The sequence below is a fragment of the Peromyscus eremicus genome, chromosome 8a, assembly GCF_949786415.1.
Source record: "Peromyscus eremicus chromosome 8a, PerEre_H2_v1, whole genome shotgun sequence".
In the NCBI taxonomy this organism is placed as follows: Eukaryota; Metazoa; Chordata; class Mammalia; order Rodentia; family Cricetidae; genus Peromyscus; species Peromyscus eremicus.
The window spans coordinates 59,241,070-59,259,314 of record NC_081423.1 but is presented as its reverse complement, the minus strand read 5'-3'; the positions used below and the strand labels follow the sequence as shown (position 1 = coordinate 59,259,314).

Below are 18,245 nucleotides of genomic sequence, written 5' to 3'. Positions count from 1 at the left end.
TGGGAAATGAACTGGGTCCTCTGCAAGAACATCCAGGACTCAACTGCTGAGACATCTCACCAGACCCACCAGGGCTACTTCTGAGAGTGAGAGGAGCTATCCATAACTATACTGAACCACACTATAACCCTCACCCTTGAGGGCAGAGGCAGAATCATCGTTTAAGGCCAACCTCAAGTGCATAATGAGTCTGTGTCTTACAAATCCAAAGAAGGTGCTGAGAATGTGGCTTAGCTAGTAGAGCATTGCCTGACATGCATGAGGGACACCCTGGGTTTGATCCCTACAACTGCCTGTTACCACATGTCTGGAGTCCTGGCACTAGAGGCAGCAGGATTAGAAGTTCAAGGTCCTCTTAGGATACATAGTGAGTTCTAGGGAAGCCTGGGCTCCATGATCATGCCCCAATAAAACAATGCAAGCCAGCCTACAATAATAATAACAACAAGAATAACTTTATCATTGTTACATGATGCAGTCACATGGCGGGACTATCCTAGCTAACCCAATGGACAGTTGCCTGGAGTATTCATGTCCTGGGGTATGTACAACTGATTTACTATGGAACCTGGCAGACAGCTGGTTCCATAGCAAATCCAGAACTTTATAAAGGTCCTGGGTTTGATTCTTAGCACTGCAAAAACAAACCAAAATTATAGAAACAATGCTCTCTACAATTATCCCAGGACTCCACAACCAGTTCCCCCTTCTGAACTATTTATATAGTAGAGTGTGCAAGCATCTTTCACTGTGAGAATTCCTCCATTCATTTGCTGCTGCTTTCCACACTTCATCAGTCACACGAAAAACTTCTCGAAGGTAGTCTGCTGGAGTCCAACGAACTTCTTCCTTCCTTCCTTCCTTCCCTTCTTTCTTTTCTTTTCTTTCTTTCTTTTTTTTTAAAGTTCTCCCTAAATAGCTCAGGCTCACTTCCAACTCATGGCAATTCTCCTGCCTCAGACTCCCAAGTACTGAGATTATAGGCATGTGCCACCGTGTCTAGCTCAATCAGCGTTTTTGTGCCCATGTGATGTTGTAGCTATCCCTCGCTGGCACTGTGTATGAAAATGAGCAAGTCAGGCTGGGCTCCCAAACCACATTATTTACCTACACAAGTGGCAGAGAAAGCTGGGCCATCGTTGGCCAGCCCAGCTTTGTGTCAGCTCCTCACCATGTCAGCACTGTCTGCTGCCCGCTCCTGGTCCCCTGTAATCCGCCTGCGTCATGGTTTTTAGCATCTTCCCTGTAGTTGGTGGCAGCCCTCTGTCTTAATCCAGTGTAAGGAGTGAGTGCTCTTTTCCACCTTCACACACTGGTGTGGTTTGAGTGACGTCATAGTCCTGTTTATCTGCCGATGATGGTTTCTGTCTTGAAAGTTTGCCACTGCCTTTTCTTCAGACAGCTGGACTATCTGAGGGCTCGGTTCTCTCCTCCCTTGTCTCGCCTTCCCTCTCCCCTCATACAGGCACCTAATCAGAATGTGCTTGAGTGACTGAAAGAGTGAATGAAATTCTGACTGGCGTGACTGAACAGCTGTGGGTTATCACAAACCACAGAGTCCGTGAGCCCTCCACATGTGTAGCTGTAGTGCTCTTCCATCGCGGCGATGTGTGAGCGATAACGTTTTTCGTGTGTCCCATCTATCTTTTTTTTTTATTTTATTATGTATACAGTATTCTGCCTGCATGTGTCCCTGCAGGCCAGAAGAGGGCACCAGATCTCATTATGGATGGTTGTGAGCCACCATGTGGTTGCTGGGAATTAAACTCAGGACCTCTGGAAGAGCAGTCGGTGCTCTTAACCACTGAGCCATCTCTCCAGCCCCGTCCCATCCATCTTTGTGGCGGTTTATTTCCTGAGAAACATTTGGCTCACTATATTTTCAGATGTGCCCTTCTGACTTCATTTTATTGGTTTCTAAGTAGGATACCATAAATGTCTAAGATTTGCCACAACTTTGGAGTCCCCATGCCAGTCCTGCTTTTGGTGGTGGCGGTGATTGTTGACACAGTCTTTTAGAGTCGTTTTGTAGATGAGGAAACTGATACCCAGCCAGTGTCCAGAGTTAGCGACTTCTGACTTGGAGCCGCCCCTGTTTTGACAGATGTGAAGGCTTGTGCACATCCTGAGAGACAGCTGTGTGTCCTTTGTCATTAGTAACATGTATAGGAATCACCCAAATAGAGGGACTGGTTTAGTTTTCAATGGAAACTTTATGGCAGGCATGGTAGCATGGGCTTATAATCCTAGCACTGAGAAAGGCAGAGGCAGAAGGATTGCTGCAAGTTTGAGGCCAGCCTGGTCTACAGAGAGTTCTAGTTCAACCATGATGACTACATAGTAAGGCTCTGTCTCAGAAAACCAAAAACTGACTTTAAATTTTATGCTGTAGATTACTAAGTTCTTAGACTTTGCTTGTGCTCATATATGAGGCTTTATCTCCCTCTCCTGTTCTGGTGCAGTGAAACTGTCGGTCGAGAACAATGAATCGAGAGTTTCTGTTCAGAACTTTTGGGAGACTAGAATTGATTAGAGCAGAGTGACTGGCGCTTACTCTCCTTGCTTCTCATTTTTAACCTACTTCTCTTATTCTAGGCTCTCGAAGAGGCCCAGAAAGCCATTCAGCAGCTCTTTGGCAAAATCAAGGATATCAAAGACAAAGCAGAAAAATCAGAGCAAATGGTGAGTCAGGTGTCTTCCTTACATGTTTGCACCCAGAGCGGGAAGTTAGTGTCTCTGCCAGTCACAGTAGTTACAGGCTCTTCCTCCCCCTGCCTGCCAGTAGTGGTCATGCACTCCTCTCTGTGAGTACATCCCGACTGCCTCAGAGGAGCTGCGAGACAGGGGTGACTCACCGGCCTTGCTGCCCTACATTTGCAGCCGCTTCTTCAAATAGGAAACAATCCCCCCATACACACACACACACACACACACACACACACACACACACACACACACATAGTTTCCTAGTCATTTTGGATGCCTTTCTCTAGCATATTTCTGGCTTGTGTTTCCCAGTTAAGATAGCTGAGATGTAATCTGGTAAGTAGCTCACTAACACTGGTCGAGGGTCTAGGGTGGGGGTACCATACCCAGGATACATGCACACAGTTTTCCTACTCTCTGAATTTGTAGGGGATGTGCTCAGAAGGCACCCTGCTGACCAGGAACCCAGCCTTAACCACAGCTGCTCCTCAGGAGCCACCAGGCTGCACTGGGTTTCTGGGCTGAGAGTCTAAGTCATGTGATGCATCTAACTGACAGCTTCCTCAACTATGAAATAATAAAAACGTCTCCCTCACAGGATCTCAGAGCAGAACACCTGTTTTCTCTGGAGCACAATACTCAGCACCAAGCAGTGTGATCATCAAGTGACACTAGCAAAGATGACATTTGCTAGAGTTTGTTGTACTTAATTTTCTTTATTTTGAGATGAGGTTTTTCTGTGTAGCCCAGGCTGGCCTCGAATTCACAGAGATCCACTTGCCTCTGCCTCCCAAACACTCAGCAGTTACACTCAGCTTTTATGCTCAGCAATAACGCTATGATTTTAAGCTGCTGTTCTGGACCCTCTTCCAGCCAAGTGGGACACAATGATAGGGGAATTAGTACTTGGCAAAATCTCTCAAGGTGCCAAGCACAATGCCCGCAGCTTCTCTGGTAAATCCACTTCCCCTGACTGGAAGACACTTGCGGTTCCCACATCATGCTCCATTCTCTCCGGTCTGCCAGGACAATTGGCAGCTTTTGCTCCCCAGGCTGCCCTTCTTCTCTTAGGAGGTTACACGTTAAGCTTATCAAAAGCACTGGACTTTTTTTTTTTTTTTTTTTTTTAATGTGAGTCAGTCTTTTTTTGGCTGGAGATCAGGAATAAACTATAGCTTCATTAATAAAGACTGCCTCAATGCAACCAGCTGAGCCCAGCCAGCACCTGTAGTGGCAGAAGACGACACACTTACTGTGGAGGGATGTGCTGGACTTGACTCCACCCTATCCTCAATGCTGTGCTCCATCAAGAGCAAAAAATAAAGTAAACTTCTTTCTTTGAGGGTTTTGTGACCCAAGGTATCTGAAGAGATGCCAAATTTAAAAAAACAAAAGCTAAACAAAAACCACTTGAGACGGGTTTTGCTAGGTAATCCAAACTGGCCTTAAACTCAATGTGTAGCCCAGGCTGTCAGTGAACTTGTGATTATCATGGCTCAGCCTCTCAAGTGGTAGGTAGGATTATAGACATGGGCCACCACATCCAGCCCAAAAGAATGACTTTAAGAAAGGAAGGGCTTACTTACATGGTAGATTAGACCAAAAAGACAGCTGGGTACAGTGGTACATGCCTATATTCCCAGCACTTGGGAAGTAGAGGCAGGAAGATTGACACAAATCAGGGCCAGCCTGGTCTACATAGCAAGTTCAAGGACAGCCAGAGCTACATAGTGAGACCTTGTCTCAATAAAAAGAAAGAAGCTGAGGACTGGAGACATGGCTCAGCAGTAAGAAAACTTGCTGCTCTTGTAGGGGCCCTGGTTTGGTTCCCAGCACCCACATCAGGCTCCTTACAACTGTCTTAGCTCCAGCTCCAGGGACCCAGTACCCTCTTCCTGCCTCTGTGGCTCCAGTACACACACATTCACATAAAACAAGAAAAATAAATCTCTTCTTTTTTGTTCTTTTCCCCTTAAAGACAGGGTCTCTCTACCTATCTGTCCTGAAACTCACTCTGTAGACCAGGCTGGCCTTGAACTCACAGAGATCTGCCTGCCTCTGCCTTGTAAGTACTGGGATCAAAGGTGTGCATGCATCACCACACCCAGCCCCAAAATATATCTTTAAAAAAGAGAAACAAGCAAAGAAAACATGAAAGGAGCTAATTATTGTAAATTATTTTAGTTTTATATTGTGAGAGTATTCTTATTTTTTCTAGGGGCTAACCTGAGGTTATTTCAAATGATTTTATGTGTATGATTTTCTTGTGGAGTGACTCGAAGGTGGGTTTACAGCTTTCTTACCCTTCCCCCTTTCCCTGTTTTCAATGTGTAGGTGAAGGAAATCACCCGAGATATTAAGCAGTTAGACCATGCCAAGCGCCACCTGACCACCTCAATCACGACACTGAACCACCTGCACATGCTGGCCGGTGGGGTCGACTCCCTGGAGTAAGTAAGCAGAGTGAACTTTCTCAGGGAACCCATGGGAAATGTTCCACAGAAGGAAAGTGACTTCATGGAGTTATTCGATTCCCAGCCAGGCTAGCCTCACCATCCTGCCCCACTTTTGGAACATTGACCACAAGTGTTCAGTCACTTTTGGTGTTCACAACTTAAGAAAGGAGCTGGGGATGTAGCCCAGTGGCAGAGTGCCTACTTGACATGCCCAAAGCCCTGGGTCCCATCCCCAGCACTGCAGAAGACAGCAGACATCTGCCTTAATAAGAAAATGATGGACAGATGACCTGAGGAGGCCACAGAAAGCCCATGAGAATGACCCTGAGAAGTGGGTCGTTTGGTGTGGTAGATCTGGACCAGTCAGTCAGACAGTGATTCAGCTCAGTCACTCCCCAGGGCCTCTGCCTTGGCAGCTGCTGCTCCTTCTCTTGGGCTGAGTTGCACCTCACCAAAGAGACCATTTGTAAACAAATCTTTGATGTATCATTCAACCCACTTTTTTTCTAAAACCCATGTTTTCAAGATTGTAGCTTTCTGTTGAACACATTTAGAAACAGTATTAAAAGAAGTTGCTGGTTGTTTACCACAGAATAGTGATTCAAAGCCTCCTTCTCTAGCACCCGAGCTCCTGTCTGGGGTGTGGGGGGACGGTGTCCAAAGCCTCCTTCTCTAGCACCCGAGCTCCTGTCGGGTGTGGGGGGACGGTGTCCAAAGCCTCCTTCTCTAGCACCCGAGCTCCTGTCTGGGGTGTGGATGTGGGTGTGGGGGTGGTCAGGCTGATTCCCCTCCCCTAGTCCTAGTGCAGTTTCACATGTGGACAGACAAGCCATCTTCATAGAAATGCAGATGTGGCAGGAATGGAGGATACCCAGAAGGAAGGAGGAGGGACTACATCATTCCTAGCCTCTGCTGGGTCTACCATGGGTAACAGAGTCCCTGGTCCATTGCAGGAGTGATCACCCAGGGCGGGCAGCCAGTGGGACCGGAAGAACCATCCTCCTCCTTCCTTCTGGGTGTTAGCAGGTAGACATGGCAGTGGAGCACCGTGGCTTGAACTTGAGCCTTTCCTCGAAATGTCTCGTAAGGGAAGTCATGAATTACACGTTTAATGTGAAAGCCAACCCCAGTGGAAGATTCAGACCTGATAGTTTGTACTTCATTGCCATGTGTAACTGTTGATTTTATCAGCATCTTTTACTTAAGCTTCATATTACCCTTAGCAATAGGGCAAGTCGACATCTCTGATGCAGTTCTTTATCATTGGCTTAAAACTACAGATTGCAGTTAACGTGAAATCACAAACAGTCATCCTCTTTTGTATTCTAGAAAAATGGTTTTGTTCTCCTGTGCACCACAATCCTCAGCGACATTTTATACAACAGTCTCTTAAAATGCAATGCCAACCCAAACCCATAGTCTGCCCAGAGTCCCCTCCTGCCACCTGATCCATCCAGCACACACATTCTTTTGTGCCCTGTGGCATGTAACTTACATTGCTATTTAGAACTTAATTCACCTTCCTTGCTGTTAGTTAACCACTTCCTCGACTCTCTCTTACTGAATGATGTCACCTGGAGAGTGAGCTAAATCCTTAGGTTTTTCCTTCCCCAGTGCTCAGCACCGTACATATCCAGCACTTGTTTTAGAGCTATCGAGGTCATCTCACATCTCTATCTTGTGTCTTCAGTGTTTGGTTTCTAGTCTCAACTTCTGTCCTTGCAGAGCCATGACCAGACGCAGACAGTACGGAGAAGTTGCTAATCTCCTTCAGGGCGTCATGAATGTTCTGGAACACTTTCACAAGTACATGGGGATCCCACAGATCCGGCAGCTTTCTGAAAGGTAAGATGTCCTCACAGACACTTTCCATAAGAAAAGATGGTTCCATATATTTCCCCTTTAGTCTAGGAAGCAGCCTCAAATGCTATGTGATTTCACTCTATGATACCCTTTCCCTTGCCTTTGGAGGCTGCCCGAGTCAGCAAGTACACTCATATGTCTGTTAGTATGCACAGCTCTCCATTGTCCACAGAACTTGTTGGCCTAAGGCAGTTATTTTGCTCATGAAACTTGGCCGGGCTTAGATAATAGTGCGTCCCTGCTCCATGCACCATCAGTTGAGTTAGCTGATGACGGACCCGAGCAGCCATTGGCTGCTGTGGCTGGCACATGGTGTTCACCGTCAGCTGGGAGCTCAGCCAGGCTATGGACTGCGATCCCTGGTGCTCTCATGGGCTACTCAGGCTTTCTCAAAGTGAGACAGCTGGGGTCTAAGGATGAGTGCACCAAGAGACTTGGCCTCTGAAGTCACGTGCCATCCCAAAACTGTTGAGATTCAAGAGGAAAAAAGCATGTTTTCCCTTTTCTCTCTGATGAGAGGAATGTCAAAGGCACATTGGTGAAAGCAATATGTGGGATGGGTGGATGCTGTGGCAGTTTTTAGACAATACACTGTGTTGTCACCAGAACGTCACATATCACAGTGATGAGTTTCTTTCCAAACTTGTTCTTCTCACCATCCTGGAGGTTTCCCCAGAATTTCTTTTATTTTCTTGTTTATATTTTATGTCTATGAGTTTTTTGCCTGTACATACATATATGCACCATGTCTGTGGGTCACACATGTGCCTGGTGTCCATGGATGTCAGAAAGAGGCATCAGATCCCACAGAACTGGAATTACAGATGTTTGTGAACCAGGGTACTGGAATAGAACCTGAGTCCTCTGCAAGAGCAGTGCTCTTATCCGATGGCCATCTCTCTGGCCTCTGCCCTTAAGTTCTGATCCCAGATTCAGATCCAATGGAAAGAGAGAGATTCTTAGGAGGAGGAGACTTCTGGAGAGGGAGGGACAGTGAGTTCAGTGCTCTTTGGCCCCTCCTGAGGAGGGACATCAGGAAGCAGAGGCAGGGGGAGGAGGCAGCCCCAGCAGCACTGTTTCTATCCTGCCCTCTTAGGAAGGCCTGCTGTCACGTATTTCTGTCCTCTCATGTTTCTTTATCTAATTATACAAGTAATATAAATGTGCGACTTCTTTTATTTAAAAAGTCTAAACTAGCCGAGTGGCGGCGGGTGGCGGCGGGTGGCGGCGGGTGGCAGCGGGTGGCGCACGCCTTTAATCCCAACACTCAGGAGGCAGAGGCAGAGGCATGTGGATCTCTGTGAGTTTGAGGCCAGCCTGGTCTACGGAGTGAGTTCCAGGACAGGCTCCAAAGCTACAGAGAAACCCTGTCTTGAAAAACAAAACAAAACAGTCTAAACTAGATGTGTGTGGCTCACAGCTATAGTCCAGTACTCAGATGGTTGAGCTAGAGGACTGACCTGAGTTTGAGGCCAGCCTAGGCTTCAGAGTGAGAACCTCTTTCAAAACACTAACAAAGAAAAAGACCAAAAGTAACAAACAGGTGTGTATAAATTCCCTTACTTCATTTGAACCCTATTGCCATGCTTTAAGGAGGAACTGCTGCAGCTTATGGCGTTCCCTTCAGACTATCACTGCACACTGACTACACTGTGTTTGTGGAGCTGCCGCATGCCATGTCTGGACTGCCATGGGAGAGCACATCCTAGACTAGTTTGCTATTTCCATGTCCCTGGACTCCTTCTGATTCTCAAAAAATACCTCCTTTCACACATGTGCAAGTAGAGTAAATTCTAGGTCCTAAGGTTATATGCATTTAAAATTTTAATAACCACAGCTCATTTAGTCTCCAAAAAGTTAATAGATTCACAGTGCCATCTGGAAGTGCTTGAGTACCTGTTTCTCCAACCTTCAACAAATTAGGCATTGTTGGTTTTCATTTTATTCACTCTGATTGATGAAAGTCACTACTTGCCCCCTTTATTTTAATTTCCTCAATAATTGGTGATTGACTATATTTTCTCTGTGAAATATCTTTTTTGTTGTTGTTTTGGTTTGGTTTTGAAACTTGGTCTTGCTATGCAGTCCTGGCTGCCTGGAGCTCGCTCTGTAGACCAGGCTGGACTTGAACTCAAGAGATCTGTCTGCCTCTGCCTCCTGAGTGCTGGGGTTAAAGGCATGCGCCACCACTCATAACTCAGAATCCTTGAGTTCTGATAAACTCTTTTCTTTCATTTCTTCCCTGGAGTGATCTTGTGATGTGTTTCCTCTGCTCTGTCTTTGTGGAACTCTCTACTACATGGCCATTGTAACTTGTAGTCTGCGGTGCATGGCTTCTTTCTAATTCTCTGCCTGGTCCTTTGGGGCTGCCTTCTGGATCATTGGCTCTGTCTTCCTCTTCTACTTGGTCTTCACTGGTGCCCATTCTGTTCTTTGGCCCACCTGTCACACTTTTTTATCTAACAATACAGTTTTTAATTTCCATCTAGATGATTCTTTCCTCAGGGGCATAATAATATCCTCTGTAATCACTAGAGATTCAGAACTCTAAATATCTCTGAGTTGCTGTGTGTCTGTCTGTCCTGTGGTGAAAGGTCTTAGTTTGTTGACTCTCTTGATAGTAGCACTCTTCAGATGTTTGGTGATTCTCAGCTGAAAGCTTATATTTTTGGTGGGATTTTTGAATTTTATTCATTCATTCATTTATTGGTTTTTCAAGACAGGGTTTTTCTGTGTAACAGCCCTCACTATCCTGGAACTCTCTTTGTAGACCAGGCTGGCCTCGAACTGACAGAGATCCACCTGCCTCTGCCTCCTGAGTGCTGGGTTTACAGGCGTGTGCCACCTCTTCTCGGCCTTTTTTTTTTTTTTTTCTTCTAATGTTCTTGTTACTCTGATCATCACTGCTATCTGCTATTAGGGAGAGGAGGGATGTTCTGCTTAACAGAACACAACTCTTCTAAGGTTCCAGGGGCCAAACCTGCAGGAGCAGGCAGTTGGTATGCCAGAGGCCTGATCTTCTTAAATAGTTTAATCCTTGGCCCCCTGCTGAGGCCCACAGACTCAAGGGGCCAAATCAGTGTCTGAGCACTTAGGGTAAGGATGGAGACACAGCTCCTGGCATCCACAGTACTGTGATTTGAGCCAAGTAGATACTTCTAGAGCTTGCCTTCAGAACTCCCTCCTGCTCCTGGTATCTACCACTTCTTGTCTTTATATTTTCTTTTGTTTTAGATATGCATTTTTCATTTTGTGTGTGTGAGTATTTGCCTGTATCTATGTATGTGCACTATGTGTGTGCCTGGTATCTGTGTTGATCAGCAGAGGGCTTTGAATCCCCCTGGAATTAGTCACACAGGCAGTTGTGAGCCACCATGTGGATGCCGGGAACTGAACCCAGGTCATCTGCAAGAGCAACAAAATGTTCTTACCTGCTGAGCATCTCTCCAGCCTCTGTGTCTTTTCATTTTTGAGAAGCATCCTTAGGCTTTGATTTTCTTCTTTAGTCTTATTCTGCCAGGAAACCCACAGACTATCTAGTCTGTCACCCCCTTTCTTGCCTGGCTTTTGACTCCTATTAGATCTTTTCATAATTTCTAAGAATATGAAGCAGGAAGGGAGGTTGCTGCATGTGCTGGTATGCCATCTTACAGTGGAGATGTCCAGGGATTGTTAAGGAATGTCGGAATAGGTTTGGCAAAGTGCTAGGGAAATCACCACCCTTCCCTTGTCCTTCCTAACCCTTTACACTTAGAGGTGGCTGGTTGCCATATCAGACTGGGAATGTGAACAGCCAAGAATGCCCACGAGCAAGACTTCATGAGCCTAGGAAAGAAGGACCACGGGTGGAGGAAGCAGGCCTGCCCTCAGTGGGTCTGGAGGAGCAGGAGGTAGCACAGGCTGCTCTAGTCTGAGGTGACTCAGTGATCTGTTGCCATTCTTTTGTTTTTCTCTCATCTACCTAGCAGACATGTACTGTGTGCCTTCTGTAGCCTAGGCCCTGCAGATGCAAAGCATGTGCTCTTCCACTGAGCTACAGTCCCAACCCTGTCACCCCCTCTCCCGATTTTCTGATCCGTAGTTAGATTAACATGGCAGTTCAGGCCTTCAGACACTGAGAGCAGCTGCATTTGACTTTAGATTTTAAGAGTCTGCACCTAAGAGAGATCACACCATATTTATCTTTGTGTGTCTGGTTTATTTCATCTACTCTTAAGTCCTTCAGGTTTATCCATATTGTTGCAGATGTCAGCATCTTCTTTTTAAAAGCTGGATGAAATCCCACCGCATATACGCACTATGGTTCTTTAACCCATATCTGTCCATCAAAAGACACGTTTGTTTCCGTAGCTTGCCTGTTGCAAACCTTCTGCTGTGAGCAGGGCAGGGCAGCTGTCTGTAAAGAGTATGGAGCTCATCTCCTTGGGTAGACAACCTGTGTAGATCATGGGGAGTTTTTGAGAACTTCATATCATTTTCATAATAGCCTTACCAATTAACATCTCTGCCAGTGGTATTCAAGTATTCTCATCCCACACCCTCACCAACACTCACCATTTCTCCTTTTGAGAGTAGTCATCCTGGTGATCAGTAATCTCAGGTTTGGAGGCAAAGACAGGAGGGTCAGGAACTCGCTACACTGAGGCTTTACCTCAGTGAGGCTTGGTTTCCTTAAATTCATTTGTGTGTGTGTGTGTCTGTGTGCACTTGTTGGATTTCTTGAAACTGGAATTAATGGTGCTTGTGAACCATCCCGCAGGCATGGGTGCTGGGACCTGGAATCTGAATTCAGTCCTCACAGTTGAGCAGCAAGTGCTCTTAACCACTCAGCTCTCTCCAGCCCCTCATTGGTTTTAACTTTTATTTATTTACTTATTTATTTGTTTGGTTTTAGTTTTTTTGAGACAAGGTCTCTATATAGTCCAGCCAGGAACTCACTTTGTTGACCAGGCTGGCCTCGAACTCACAGAGATCCGCCTGCCTCTGCCTCCCAAGTGCTGGGATTAAAGGGGTGTGCCACCGTACCTGGCTTCCTTTTTGGGGTTTTGACTTGCACATCTCTGGAGATGAAGTAATGTTGAACATTTTTCATATACCCTGTTGATTTTATATGTCTGCCTTGAAAAACATGCCTATTTAGATCCTTTGCCTGCTTTTAAAAATTACATCTACTTTATTTTGGGGTGGTGGTGTTTGCGAGTCACAGCATGTGAATGGAGGCCAGAGGACAACTTTTGGGAGTCAATTCTCTTCTTCCACCGTGTGAGTTCCTTGGGTCCAACTCAGATCCTCGGGTTGGTGGCAGATACTTTTTCCAAAGTGTCTTACTGGCCTCTTTGCCTGGGCTTCCTTCCTTCCTTCCTTCCTCCCTTCCTCTCTCTCTCCCTTCCTTCCTTCCTTCCTTCCTTCCTTCCTTCCTTCCTTCCTTCCTTCCTCCCTTCCTCCCTTCCTTCCTTCCTCTTTCCTCCTTCCTCCCTTCCTCCCTTCCTTCTTTCCTCCCTCCCTTCCTTCTTTCCTTCCTTCCTTCCTTCCTTCCTTCCTTCCTTCCGTCCTTCCTTCCTTCCTTCCTTTGACAGGGTCTTGGATATCCCAGGATAGCCTTAAACTCTCCATGTAACTGAATATGATCTTGACTTTCTGACCCTCCTGCCAGGCCCTTCTGAGTACTTCAACTACAGGTGTGTGCTCCGACGCCTGGTCATGAGGTGCTGGAGCCTGAACCAGGAGTGGCTGGCTAGTCAGGCACTCCACCAACCCAATATATCCCTGGCCCCATTTGTTGTCTTTATTTTGTCCTATCCAAGCTCTTTATATGTTTTGGATACTAATCTTAGTGAGCTATACAGTTGCCAATATTTCTTCTGATTCATAGGCTGCCTTTTCATTTTGTGGATTGTTCCCTTTCCTATACATAAGCTCTCTTTAGTTTGAGACAATTCCATTGCTTTATTTTTTTCCTTTTTTTTTTTTTTTTTTTTTTTTTTTTGCCTGTGTTCTTGGTGTGCTATTTGCTTTTAAAATAAAAAAAATGTTTTTTTCCAGGCTGGAAAGTTGGCTCAGTGGTTAAGAACATTTGTTGCTCTTGCAGAGGACCTAGGTTCAATTCCCAGCAACCACATGGCGACTCACAACCTCTGAGGACACCAAGCATACATTTGGTGCACAGATACACATGCAAGCAAGCAAGCAAGCAAGAAAAACATCCATCCACACACAATAATAAACTAAATCTTTAGTTTCTCAGAGGTATAGTTTTATAAATTTGAAGAAACTTAGTGAGCACTACCAGAGTGGCATTCTCTTAAAGCAGTGCTTCTCAACCTTCCTAATGCTACGACTCTTTAATACAGTTCCTCATGTTGTGCTGACCCCAACCACAAAATCATCTTCATTGCTACTTCATAACTATATTTTTGCTGTTATAAATTGTAATGTAAATCTCTGTTTTCCAATGGTCTTAAGTGACCCCAGTGAAAGGGTGTTTGACAACTCCCCAAGGGGTCTTGACCCACAGGTTGAGAAGCATGTCTTAAAGCGAGGGCAGGAGGCAAGGAGTCCTATACTCCATCACATCTGTCAGCCCTGCAAACGTCTGTTGCTCCTGGCTGAACTTGCTCTTCGTCTCTAACCTGGGTTTGTGCTAGTCCCGTGGTGCAGCATGTCCTCGTCTGCAGCTCTGGAAGGGGTGCGGTGCAGGGGCTGCCTGTTTGCAGCGCTCCACTGCCCTCGGTCTTCAAAGAGGTGCTCAAGTTTGAGCAAAGTCCAGACTGCCTATTTTTAGCATAATTTCTGGTGAATTGTCCTCCCTTATGTTTATATAGTGATGGTAGAACCATCTGGAAATAATAGAAATAGCTGTTTGTTGGGAGGGAGGGAGGAAAGAAAGCTGAGAGTTACCCTTGCGTTGCTCGGTGTAATGCCTTGCTGTTAGAAATCGCACAGGTCACACGCAAGGCTGCATTCTCAAGTCTTTGCCTGTACGTTTGAAATATGAAGTTCATGGGCCTTGATTTGCTATTTCTTTCAACTGCCCTTCTGGCAAATGCCTAAATGTTTAATGTAGCGTTGAAGGAAAGATTTTTTTCTTTAATATCTTTTCATTTCAAATCCTCTTGGCTTAAGCATATCCACAAGAGCAAATGCTTCTAGACAGTCAATATTTCCTGAGAAAGAATGGAAGATTCTTGCATTTCTTTAAAAAACAAAACAAAACAAAACCTGAGAACCCTTACATTTTCCCCCCAGAGTTATGTCTAACTGCTTACATGAGAGAGAGGCCTGGCAGGTTGGGAAGTCACATGGTGTAGTGAAAAAACAAAAAAAGAATGGAGGGGTCTGCCTAGCTATTTGACAAGTTCTGTCTGGGCCTCTTAGATTAAGCTGTGAGGGCTACATTCCATGATCTCAGAGCCTCCCGCCAAGTCTCCGCAACACTCCTGGTTGAGATTCTTGGGAGCACCTATTGCCTTATAGTATTTGACTAATCCCTCTGTTCAGTCAAGGCATTCTGTGGGAGGTCAGGACACTACTTCAGAGCAGTGGCGGTTATCTTCTCTGGGCTGTCACGAGATGATGAATATACACTGGTGTTTTTCTGTGAGACTCTAGTTTTCCTACTTTGTTGTCCCTCTGCCACCACTTCTTATGAGTGACATTATATTAGAGAAGGGCACCTTTGAACAATCCTGTCGTCCCATTGGCATGAATGATGCCAGAAGCCACTCCTTGATTTTTTTCTAGGCAACAGGATGCTTTATTTCCTAGTAGTAACCAACTTCAGGTAGCTGACACACGACAGGCTAAGTTTACTTGGATGCCGAAAGAACTGTTTTGTTTGTTTGTGTTTGAGACAGGGTCTCTCTCTATAGCCCTAGTTATCCTCGAACTCACAGAGATCAAGGTGTGCCCACACTCAGCGGCCGGAAGGAAGGAACTTCCAACCCTTCCTGCCCCACATTAGTTGGTGGGCTGATGATAAGATGATAAGCTTGTCAACTGTCTCTAGGGTCCTGTTTGGACAATCAATCATTGCCTCAGTGTCTGCTACTGTGAGGAAATAACAAAGAAAAACAACCTGGAAGAGGTAGTGGTGGCTGGACTAGTGGCACATGCCTTTAGTCCCAGCACTCGGGAGGCAGAGGCAGGCGGATCTCTGTGAGTTCGAGGCCAGCCTGGGCTACAGAGTGAGTTTCAGAGCAGCGAAGGCTACTTAATGAGACCCTGTCTCAAAAACAAAGGCTTCTGGCAACACAGGTAAGGCGGAGCATCATGTAGGAAGCACATGGTAGAGCAGAGTGGCATACATGAGGCCAGGAAAAATACAACAAGGATCTGAGGACAAAATCCACCTAGGTAAGCCAGTAAGATGGCCCAGTGGTCAAGATGCCTGTTACCAAGCCTGACAACTCCAGTTCAGTCCTTGGGATCCATATGATAAAGGAGAGAATTGACTCCTGCAAGTTATCCTCCAGTTTACACACACACCCTAAAACTATACATTTATATATATACACATATACTCCCTCTAGGGCACTGCCCACCCCAGCCAGTGATCTACTTCTTCAAACCATGCCCCATTTCCTCGTTCCATCATTTCCCAATTACCTCATCAAATGATGAATCTGTCAGCCGATTAGTCCATTGGTGAAGTCCGTCCTCATGGTCCAGTCACCTCCCAGCAGCACTACCTGAGGACTAAGCCCTCAACACAGGAGCCTTTTGGGGAATTGTTCATAAGCTGTAACCATTATAGAAGCTGTGGCTCACATCTCACCCAGAAAATGCCTGTGAATGTGATCTCTCTTTGTGAATAATGTCTCCGGGGGAATGGCTGCTCTTTCATCTCCGTCCCTGGGAGACAACCACTGCTGTAAACAATTCTAGGCAGAGGCTTATTTTTCTGCCCTAATATTAATTATGAATCCCTCTTGCCACCACTTGTAAAGGCGAGTGCTATTGCCAGATCAAACTGTAAGCTGGGTGTTGTGAATAATCAGTACTGGAAACACACTGAAGGCCTCTAGCACAGGCCTCTATCCTTACCCCCTTCTCTCTCTCTCTCTCTCTCTCTCTCTCTCTCTCTCTCTCTCTCTCTCTCTCTCCCTCTCCCTCTCCCTCCCTCCTTCCCTCCCTCCCTCCCTCTTCATGTGTATCTGTGCTCCCTCCCTCTTCATGTGTATCTGTGAGTGCCCTCAGAGGCCAGAAAAGGCTGTTGAATCCTCTGGCATTGTAGTTACAGATGGTTGAGTCACCTGGTATGTGTCCTGGAACCAACTCTGGTCCTCTGGAAGAGCAGCAGCGTCTTCACTGCTGAACCGTATCTCTAGCCCCCTTCACACTGGTTCTTAGTTGTGGTCCACACAGAAGAAGTAACTTACTACATGCAGCTTACTAGTGGCACGGCTAAGTCTAGCTGGTCCCAAGGGTGACTTTGAACATTAGAAATCATTACGAATGAGAGCCTGGTAATTCCCTTTCTTTTGTGCTCCAGTGCCAAGACCCATCATATACTTTGGTTGTCATTCCAGCCCCCGCAGTTTTGAATTAGCAAGAACATGGAGACTGGGAACTGTGGTAGAGTGGGGTGGAGGGAACAGGCAGAGCTGGGCCCAGCGTCCTCATTGAGCTGCCAGTGACCCTGACCATGCATACCTCTGGTCAGCGCTGGGCCTCACCTACAGGATTTGTCCTGTGGCTCAGGACAGAACTGGTGCTGTCTCTGTTTCTAAGAAGAGGGTCAGAACGGAGGGGCGTGAACATCCGACCTCTGCCTTGTGACCTGGCCCCACAGTAGACAGCCTGCTGGCTCACTCTGGGGACTGGCAAGATGCTCTGAGGGACGATTTTATGAAAGCACATTCTTTTCTCTCACATCAAACTTTACACTCGGGAAGTTTCCAGATGTCTCTTGGGCAACTCCAGGTGGAGGTGGGGTAGATTCCAGCATAGCCTTATCTTGAACACAAACTTAAAAGAATATAAACTCACCTGTAGGAATGGTTTAGAACATTTAAGATAGTGGAAAAACCCTGGAAAGTATTTGGAATCAGGCATGATTATAACTATGCCACAGGAAGAAACTGAGTGTTCTGGGTCATGCCTATGCTCTCGTTAAAAAAATAAAATCTCAGCCACTTGCCAGGTTCTCCTCAGAAGCCAAAGAAATTGTGGTTTTAGGTTGTTCACTATTTCTAGAAACTTTATAAAATCAATCCAGAAGTTGCAGGGTGGAGTCCAAGAAAGGAGGCATGCTGTTTCATGGTGCTTTTGGCAAAGCAAGTCTTTACGTCAGGCTCAGGGAAGTCCAGCAGCTGCCCAGGAGCCTAGTTCTCTAGCTCTGTGCCTGGCTGGGACAAGCCAGGTGTCACCAGCAGAGGCAGCTGGTGGCCAAGGAGGACATGATTGCAGCACTCATCGATGGACTCTTCCTGTTTCATCCTAGCTGCTTCTCCTTTCTCCTCTTTCAATGGAGCTGAATATTTCTTGAGCACCTAGTATTCCTGCAGATGCTATTAAGAACCAGCCCACCCCACCCCCCTGTCCTTCTACATGTTTTTCCTTACAGTTCAGTCTTTTGTTCACACTCTCTTGAAGCTAAATCTTCACCCAGTGCCCATCACTTGTTTTGCCTGTCTTGTTTTGCTTTGCGAGACATGGTCTTGAAAGTGCATCTCAGTCTGGCTTTGAACTTGTGACCCTCCTGCCTCTGCTTTTTCAGTGCTGGGATTACAGATAATGCCCATCGCTCTTAAACAATAGTTCATTGATCACCTGGCTCTTTTTTTTTTTTTTTTTACTTTTTCCTTTGAGAACATTCTTTTTGTTATTTGTTTTCAATGTTAGGTTTCTGAATTACAGTATTATAAAAAGCAAATATAAAATTGCTCTGAAACAGTCTGAACTGCTCTTCCCACTCTGTACCCCATAGAATAGGAAACAGTTGTTTCAGTAATCCAACAGATTTGTGTTTGATCAGGGTGCTGTTATATAATATTTCCCTGCAGTACCACCCTCAAATGAAATTGTGTAAAGATCAGCATATATACCTCACAGTAGGTAAGAGTGACCTAGAACTGTATCCTGAAGGGCTGAGAGTATAGCTCAGTGGTAGAGCACTTGCCTCTCATGCCCAAGGTCATAGGTTCAGTCCTTAGCACTGAAGAAAAAAAAAAAAAAAACAGCAAGACAATTCATCCTGAGATGCCTTTATTCAAGTCATAA

At 45.8% G+C, this 18,245-nt stretch overlaps 1 protein-coding gene across 1 annotated transcript in view; it reads left to right on the top strand.

Annotated features, from left to right (window-relative positions):
• Vps53 (VPS53 subunit of GARP complex) overlaps nucleotides 1-18,245 on the top strand; it is a 149,487-nt gene that overhangs the window by 42,370 nt on the left and 88,872 nt on the right. The window contains exons 5-7 of the mRNA XM_059271221.1: nucleotides 2,596-2,682; nucleotides 5,041-5,156; nucleotides 6,888-7,007. Of these exons, the coding sequence (XP_059127204.1) occupies nucleotides 2,596-2,682; nucleotides 5,041-5,156; nucleotides 6,888-7,007 (323 nt within the window). The remainder of the gene's footprint in view (nucleotides 1-2,595; nucleotides 2,683-5,040; nucleotides 5,157-6,887; nucleotides 7,008-18,245) is intronic.